The sequence below is a fragment of the Gossypium arboreum genome, chromosome 11 (assembly GCF_025698485.1).
Source record: "Gossypium arboreum isolate Shixiya-1 chromosome 11, ASM2569848v2, whole genome shotgun sequence".
Classification (NCBI taxonomy): Eukaryota; Viridiplantae; Streptophyta; class Magnoliopsida; order Malvales; family Malvaceae; genus Gossypium; species Gossypium arboreum.
In genome coordinates, this window is record NC_069080.1 from 119,229,086 (window position 1) to 119,238,803 (window position 9,718).

Genomic DNA, 9,718 nt, shown 5'->3' on the forward strand with positions numbered 1-9,718 from the left:
CCAATAAATCACTCATCCATCTCACTTACGCTTTTTATATACTGAAAACGTAAGAAAAATAAAATTAACTTGACCTCCAAGTAATAAAACAAAGTCGGCCAGACTGAGAGAACAAGACAAATCAGGAGGCAAATATAAGACTAGACTTTTCTGCTTAAGCTTTTTTTTTCCTTGTCAACTCTTTCTCATTAATAAAAACAAAGAAAAATAAAAACAGATAAAAATGACAAAAAGAAAAGAAAAAAACTTATAAAGACTAATGAGCAGTCACATTCTGCCCGTAGCGAAATGGTTTTTAACACTGTAAAAGGTGCTTTTACCTATTCCTACATTCTAAGGAATAAGCTATAAGACCAGTCCCAATACCTGATACCAATTTATCTAACTTCTTCATAACAAACCCGAAGTACAACCCTGTTCCAAATCTACCAATCCAATTTAGCAAGCACTGGCTGCACACACCGGTTTCACGGGGCCATCTTCGTTTACAACAACTGATCCATTCTCTTCTATATGTTTAACATCTCCATTCGCCTTCGCTACCTCCGCCGTCGATGCAGCCGTTGATTTTTCCGAAGCCTCCTTTGCTATGGCTGCATTTTGTTTGTTATCAGTTACAGCATCATCATTAGGCTCCCCATTCGAAACCTGTTTGGAAAGAATTTGAAGTGGTTAATATTTAAACAGCATAGTATAAGCTATGGGGAAACATCTTCAGTAATAGTCAGCTGTACCTGTTTCTGTAAAAGCCGATGCTTAGCCTTTTTCTCTTGGATTATCTTTTGACGAGTCTCGTAGAATTCAAAATCATCAAGAATGCAGGTCTTACTTGAATGATCCTTAAAGATTTTGAGAATTTGAATCCCTTGCTCAAAATTAACCTACAGCAACCAACAACCAATTTATAAATTACAATGAAGGATAAAAATCACGAAAAGGAGAAACATGACACTCACACATACACATATATATATAAAGAGAGAGTACCTCTTGGGTGTCTCTACTATTGGTGACAGGTTTGTTCTCATTGTTCTTAAGCGTTATGTGCCTCAATGAAGCATTTGGAACATCCTTGACGATGTGCCACTTCACAGGGAAGCAACCAGTCCACTTGTCTTGCTGCCAATACTCTACAGTTTTATTAAAATCAACCGGACCCACCATTTCTGCTAATCCAACAAATTGTCCACTGGTATTAACCTGGAAAAGGTGGTACAGACTTAGTAAGAATCAAGCAAATCATACACTCGGCAAATCAAGACAGAAGATTGTGATGTAATCATACTCACCGAAAACAGTAGAAATACAGGACAGCCATCAGGCTTCTCCTTGGCCTCCCGGAATGCAGCATCGAGTTTCTTGTTGCCATTAGATGTACTGGCCCATACGTTGTATTTGATGCTTTTGTGGACATCATCCTCACTATAGGATTTAATGACGAAAAACATACCATCTGAATAACTCTCGGGAAAATCTTCTCTATTGTACTGCTCTGTATCTGGAACAAGAGAAACAATGTCCTCATCATTGCTCTTGATCAATGGAAGGTTCTGATCTTTGACAGCTAGAGTTGCATTTCCAGAACCATCCTTATTCTTATACCCTTTTACTCTGGGTCCTTTGTTTAGCTCATTGAAACCATCAATATTCTCTTTTCCATAACCACGGAACCTAGATTTGTTGTTACCAACATTATACCACCCTAGACCTTTCTTCCGGGCATCATATCCATATGATCCAAACCCAGAACCGCCTCTAATGGCATTCCCATAATGACCATAGGTCACATTGTTAGGGTACATGTGGTTCATGTATCCATATGATTGGCCTACACCTGATGATGGTCTTGCGTTGTGCATATTCTGCATTCAGATCAATAGAACAATTAGGCCGATCAACGATGAAAGAAGCAAGAAATTATGTTACTATCAATATACTTATGCAACTTTGCATCTTTGCTCATGCAAGTAAACTAAACAATTTGAAACATACCATGACATGAGGGAAGGGATGAAGGTTCTGATTCCGCCCAGATGAGAGGTTGTTTGTATATGAAGAGAACCCACCATTTGCAGTTTGTTCAGATTGCCCATTAGGAGACATGGACATATCTAACCAAGGTATTGGCGACTGATTCCCATCATAGCTAAACCTTGGATCCTGGTAACCTTGAGATAGATTACCAGTTGGCAAGCCTCCTCCTTTATAAAAAGCATTAGGATTTAGAGAGGAACTCTTCAAGGTTGGTTTTAATGACCCTGATCCACCACTTGTTATACCATTTGAATTTCCTTTATTTGTATCAACAGATAAGGAAGATTGATCAGTTGCTCCGAAACTCGAAACATCAACTTGAGAAGCATTGGCTTGACTAGTTTGCAGAGGTGGTTGGTAATAAGGGCTTGGATAGTAGTACTCTTGCAAGGCATGTAGCTGACCATCATGTCCCATAGCAGGAAGAGGTGGACTGGGAATAGAATACGGCGCATATGACATGTAACCATAAGTTTGCGGGTACATGTAAGAGCCATTGTCACTGTAAAAATCCTGTCAATAGAAATTAAGTACATCAAACACACACATCCATACTCATCCTAACATATAACCATTTTGGGTCCAAAAGCAAATCGATAGAATCTAATAACTTCAATAACCATTTAATCTAACTAATAACAAAGTAAAACTTTTATCAGTACAAGAACCAGATATTAGAACTACCTTCTTGACAGGCTCAGGAGCTTTTGTGGTCTTGGATTGAGAATCCAAAGACAAGTTCTCAAGTGAATCTGCAACTTCTGTAATTGTAGGAAGTAAAGGATGAACACAAAAATAGTGAATATAAAAAACTAAACTCTACAAAAGTTCATATATATCCAAAGCATATCAGTCACTTAAAGCAAGCAAAGAAGCCATAACTTCAAACTACCAATATGACATAAACCTCTCAATCAATATTTATCTTTGTAGAGATGGAAACAATCAAAGATCCAAAGGGAAAAAACACATTCAAAATCATAAGCTTCAAAAACAATCTCAGTCAGATCTGTAGAAGATGAAAATTTTGAGCTAAACCATTAAAAAAGAAGTAAACCCTACTAAAACATCACAAGACATATTTCAACAGCAAAGATCCAACTATAAAATACACTCAAATTCATGAACTTCAATAACCATCAAAATAAAATCCATAAAAAAACGAAATTTAACATAAATCAATGGGAAAAAAAGATACAAACTTCTGCATAAACTTAAAAAAAAAGGACCCTTTGAAGATAATTCCAGAAAAAAATATATTGATAAGTAAAAACTTCAAAACAAGAAGCAAACACTTAAGAACAAAAGAGAAAACACTAAAAACCAATCAAAAACACATTAATCTGCAAATCTACAAAAAAACAAAGCATACCCAGAGGAGTAAAGTTAGCAAGGATACGATCAGGAGTGGCCATAACCAAAGATCAAGGGTGTAGATTTAGAGAGAGAAAGTAAGAGGCAGAAAGAGAAGGTGAAGAAAAAACCCTAGTGTTGGAAAGTTTAAGAAGAGAAAAGAAGGAAGGCGTGGAGAAGGGACAGCCGCCAAAAACCCAAGAAGCCTTAAGGGGGTGGGTTTAAGAATACACACACAATGGAGACTAAAAATCTTCTTTTTTTTTTTAATTATTTAAATAAAACAACGAAATTATAGGGTTTCTTTAGAGAGAGAGATGGACTTGTTTTTGGCCTTTGGGTAAATCACCAAAATGGAAAAACGGTGATTCAAAATAACTCCATGGCTCCACCTCCAAATCCGGATTCCCTTGTTCCAGTGGTAAATAGAGTATTTTTCATTTTATTGGAGTAGAATTTTGTTTGATTTTGGACTTTTTCTTTTGATCTGTGGAATTTTGGATTTGGTCTACTACTTAGTTTAGTTTCATATTGGGGCAAGGCCTTAATCTTTCTCTCAATTATTTTTTTCCAATTTATACGTTGTATTTGTATCGCAATAACTAAGAGGGTGTAAGTTGGTGCATTTTTTAAGTGCGCCTTTTTCTCATTTAAATCTTAATATCTAGTTAATTGAGTATTAACTTGATTATTATGAGCACTATTATTAATGTATGAGAATATGAATGGATTTAAGTACATTAAAGTATATTATTCTTCTATTTATGAGTTAGAAAAGAGTTATAATTAATTTTAGGTATTGTGTAAATATATAAATAATCAAAACATATAATAAGGTTATATCTAAAGAAAACTATATTTTTTATTATTAATTGAGAAAAACGTATTGGCTAAAGGTGGCCTTAAACCATTGTATTTTTCTTCTTTTTTAATTTTCCTTAACACTTTGATCAAAATTGAAAACACAGTGTTTTACTCCTTTATTTTATCAAAATAAATAACTAGAATGATATATTCATTTATCAGTAAAATAAAATACTACAAGCTTCAACATTTCTATATTAAAGAATACTGAAAGATCAAAATTTATGAATATAATTTACTAAAAAGTATTTTTAGATAATGTTATGCAATTTATTTTTATTTGAGAATGTAATTTTTTTGGTTCATTTAATGTCACTAAATGATTAGTAATTAAATACAAATAAAGTTGTTATGTATGTTTACATAATTTCTTTTATAGGAGGTAGGGATAGAGATCATCAAATGATTTAACCCAAAATAAATGTCAACTAACATGTGATTTAGTCAAGGCTTGTATTTTTAAAATTACTAGTTGATACATTAATGTGTATGTTTTAAACTTTAACCCTATTTTTAAATTGAATAAAGGCATCTACTAATTTTTTTATAAGAGAAGTTAAATCGATTTGGAAGCTCATTTTTAGTCTAGGTTTAGGGGGAAAATATTATTTATTTGATATGTCTAAATATGTATCAAATATAAGTATTGTGTCACATTATCATTGCAAATAATATCAACATCTTTATCTTTATGTCTTAAATTACACTCGATCACAAGCTTTTTCTTGACCCGTGCTTGATTTTTTTTTAGATTGGGATTAGTGAAATACAAACTAATTATATTCTCCAAGAGGGATAAAAATTAGGCTAAAACCAAGTTAATCAACTTAACCAACATTATTCGGTTTAAACTTTCTTTGGATGCAAAATAATCAATGGTAAGATGAAATATTGGGAGAATATTTTTTCTCGCTACATTGATTTTGTGTTCAGAGAACCTGTTTAAGCTCATTTTTCGTTGAAGGCATTCAACCAATCCATCTTTACCCAATTTGAGAGTGTCCCTTGCCAAAAGTTAAGGTGTTGATTGTGGTTTAACATGTTACTTCAGATGTGTCTTAATTCAACAAAATTCCTTAACATATGTAGTGTTGGTTCCATAATAGCATTATAGATTCTACATTGATTGTCATTAATCGATCTTTTTTTCTTCCTAATATTTTTGTTTGTTAACCTATCATTTGAGGTAAGCCAAATGTAGGTTTGGATGCGATGAGAGATTTTTAGTTTTCATATCTTATTAGCATTGTGTGATTGGCAATGTCTTCTTTAAGGAGACTTCAATAAGTTGATTTAGTGGAGAATTTATCATTAGGAGTAAAACTTGAAATTATCTTATCAAGTTGCAAGCAATTGAAACCAATTTGGGTGGTTGAGATTTGCTTAATGATTATTTTGTGGAAGAAGATTGGGAAGTTTTTTTAAGTCCATATACCATTACAAATTAAATTAAACATTAATTTGTTATTAGAAAGTGAATCTAAGACAACTAGAAAACGAGTAGCTAAAGGTTATTGTTCATCAATCCATTTTCCCTTCTAAAAGCCAATCTTGTCCCCTTCTCCAATTGTCCTTTTCAATAAAAAAAATTAGAAAACAAGTAGTTAAAGGTTATTTTAGAGTATTAGTTTACAATGGAGATATTTTTGTGTGTATAAGAGTTGCTACTTGTTGTACTAATGTTTTGCTTAGTTGAGATACATAAATATTTTTCCCTTAAAATTTACACTAAAAAAGGCTCCATCTTTTATAGGCAATCTCCAACCTAATATGGCAAGGAGAGCAAGCTTTATCTCATTTATTTTCCTTATCCCCAATCCATCCCAATCTCTAGGCTTGCAAACTATTTCCTAATTTATATGATGGATTCTTCTTTTCTCAATTATGCTTCCTTAAAGGAACTCCCTATTTAATTCATCAATAAAAGCACAAACAAATTTTGAAACTTTCGTCATCTTTATAGTGTAAGTAGGAATGGAAACATAAGCAAATTAGATAAGTACTAATCCACCTGCCAACGAATGGTTATTAATCTTCCAAAACTGTGATCTGAGCCTAAACTATTTCCTATAAGCTCTAGTAAGTTCACTTTTGAGACACTCTCATTTATAATGAGGACTCTTAAGTATTTGTTAAAGTTATTAATTTTAATGATGCTTATACCTCTAGTTAGTTCTTTTGGCACCTTTTCTTGATATTCTATGACAAAAAAGATTTTAGATTTGGCAGAGTTGGTTGTTTACTCGAACCATTTGTTGTTGGTCGTTTACCCGAACCATTTGTTAAACATCTCAAAGGTTCATTTAGCTACTTTTGTAACACCCTATACTTAGTCCAGTCGTCGAACCTGAACTATAAAATGCTATAACAGTAAATCAAAACATTCGAAACCAATTTATTCATTATTATTCAATAATCAATAAATACAAGTTAATTCCATGTTAAACACACTACGAACAAAATCGAGTCTTATTCAGCCTTAAGAAAACCTTTGAATAAGTTCAAAACTAAATCGGGACCAAACTTAAACATTTACAAAATAATAAGTAAAATACAAAACAGAGGTTTCCAACCACTCAAACAGAACCAAAAAGATCAATTCATAACAAATTCCAATCATTTCCATGTTATTTAATCATGTTTGGACCTTAATCGGGCTTATAGAACATTTAAAACAAACAAGAATCAATTCTAGACTAAATTGAAACTTATACGAAAATTTGGGTAAAAAGTGTAAACAGGGATCACATGGCCTTAAGGCCAGGCCGTGTGACAGACTGTGCACATGTAACTCAAGGTCACACGACCGTGTCATCAGGTCATTTAACTCACTGTGCCCGTGTGAAAAATCTTGCACCTAAAATCATACAACCACACAGTCGTGTGAGTGACTGTGTATGGCACATGGCCGTGTGACAGCCCATGTCTCAGGCTGTGTGCATTTGAATTAACCTTAAGTCTAAGCTTTTTCATCTAGCATATCTTATGTTTCGAGCCAAAGAATTTCTAATCATTTTTACCTATTCAAAATGCATGAAAATATGACAAAATAAACCAAATCATCCAACCTAAAGGACTAACTAATGTGCCCTTATTGACACCACATATAAATCAAAGTTAATCATCAAACTAATTCATTCAACTTGTCTGTTTTAGACTCATGTACCAAGAATGTTCACACACATATCTTGTTACCATATATTCATCAAAAATATCATCCAAACATGACTATAAAGAACACATTACCAAAATACCAAATATGCAATGTGTACATTAAATTGCATCCTAGTATACTTATAACTAAACTACCAAAACATGTTCAGCATTTTCAAAATAAGCATCTTATATATATGCCACAAGTAACCAACTTTCCAATTTCAAAAGTCTACCAAATCAAATTACGATAGATGTGAGCTTTTCGTTGATCCAGTTAACACGTTCCAGACATCCAAAATTTACAGAAAAGTAGTAACACGAGTAAGTATATAAAATACTTAGTAAGTTCATACAATAAAAACAAATAGATTACCTTAACCATTCAATAATTACATGAATCAATACGAAACAAAATCACCTATCATAGTATTCAAAACATCAACCATATGAGAATTAGTCCCAACCACAATTATAGTTTCAAATGGTAAAATACCAACTTTAACTCAAAATTTATCATGAATCAATTTTCTAATTTATCAATTTGCAACACTTTCATCATTTAAACTTTCATCATATATCCTTGTCATATTCATTCATATCATGACATAGTTCAACAAATTTCGGGTCAATAAGTAATGAACATACAAATATTTAGAGTTTGTAATTTGTTTACTTCATTGAAACAGTTTCGTATCAAATAACTTTTATTCTTCCAATGGATCTTTGTAAAAGTATTCAATACATAAGTCCAGAAACAAATAACGCTCGTAAGAGCTAATCAAATACATAATAAATATGTCAGGTTACCCGCCTGGGCTAAACTATGACAATATAGAAAAATAGCCTGGCCAGGGCTATGTATACATGTAAGGTTACCAGTCAAGGCTAAAATTTAAAACAACAACAGATTACTAGTCCAGGCTAAATCCGAGTCACATGTACATCCGAGTCTGCAACACATGCTGGAGCTCGGTCCAGAACAGCAATTCAGAGAGAAATCTCATGCATGAAACTTTTACTTGATCCATCAAAATTATTTTAGAGATTCAATATTTTTCACATAAATCAATTTCATATCAGTAGTGTTAAATATACATAAATATATATCATTAACATCATTTACTAACGAATTATAACCAAATATAATAGTATGAACTTACCTGTCAAAGTAATTTAACTATCAGGGACTAATCGACAATTTTTTCCTTTTTCATCATACGTCCTCCAATTGATGAGATTCTTGATCTAAAGTATAGTTTAATTAAATTAAATCAATTCTAAACCACGTAAACAATCAAATTTGTGCATTTAAGCCTTTTTAATCACATTTTATGAATTTACCCTTAAAATTTTACATTTTATTCAATTTAACCCCTAAAATCGAAACTATTAAAATTCACATTTAAGCCCTAATACACATAATTGATTCTAATTCCATCCACAATCAGCCTTCCGTCACTTGAAAATTACAATACTTTCATGCTAAATTTAACATATTTACATATTAGTCCTTAAATGCAAAACTAACAAAAATTAACTTAACAAAATAGTCCTAAAAATTTCCAAGCTTCAAAATCTTCCATTTAATATCAAGAACATCCAAAAATCATCAATGGTAATTTTAACAAACTTTAACAGTTTTGAAAACGGAAATACAAGTTAACTAGACCTAGTTGCAACGATCTCAAAAACATAAAAATTACAAGAAGCGAATTAAAAATTCATACCATGAAAAGTAATGAAAGATGATAGAAAGCTTTTGAATACTCATCCATGGTGATTCGGTTTTCAAAGGAGAAGAAAAAGATGATGAAGTGTTATTATGTTATTATTATTCAAATAATTTTAATCCAAAAACCCCACTAACCGTCCACCCACCATGAAAATGGCCTAATTGTCTCCTAAGTCCTTTTATATTTACTAATTAAACCATTTAATCAATATAAGTCAGTAGAGATTAAGTTTTACGTCTTTTACAATTTTGTCATTTTTTCTTTAATTAATTATGCAAACGTTAAAATTTCTAAACCAAAATATAATACACCTATGTAACAACTTCATTATGGCCTCGATTTATGGAAACAAGTTCTCAATACCCCATTTTCCAAAACCACTTGACTTTAGAGATAACCTACTTGCACTTAACTAATTATCAAATAAAATTCATTTTATCATAATGTATGCCCCGTAAAATATTAAATAATAATATTTACATACTCACTTATCGAAATTGTGGTCCTGAACCCACTATTTTTTATACAACTGAAAAATATGTTGTTACAACTTTAATTTGATCACCCTTTTGTAAAAG

At 32.1% G+C, this 9,718-nt stretch overlaps 1 protein-coding gene across 2 annotated transcripts; it reads right to left on the reverse strand.

Annotated features, from left to right (window-relative positions):
• Nucleotides 1-146: 146 nt before the first annotated feature.
• LOC108473840 (YTH domain-containing protein ECT2-like) lies at nucleotides 147-3,818 on the reverse strand. 2 transcript variants are annotated; one of them, XM_017775625.2, is made up of 7 exons: nucleotides 3,407-3,818; nucleotides 2,719-2,795; nucleotides 1,993-2,547; nucleotides 1,290-1,862; nucleotides 988-1,200; nucleotides 735-881; nucleotides 147-648 (listed from the first exon to the last, which is right to left on the reverse strand). In XM_017775625.2, exons 1-7 carry the CDS (start codon nucleotides 3,447-3,449, stop codon nucleotides 439-441), a joined length of 1,818 nt encoding a protein of 605 aa, XP_017631114.1. In that variant the 5' UTR covers nucleotides 3,450-3,818; the 3' UTR covers nucleotides 147-438. The 2 variants fall into 2 exon arrangements, with proteins under 2 accessions (XP_017631114.1, XP_017631115.1); XM_017775626.2 differs by having other exon boundaries at nucleotides 3,434-3,817.
• Between the last annotated feature and the right edge of the window lie 5,900 nt (nucleotides 3,819-9,718).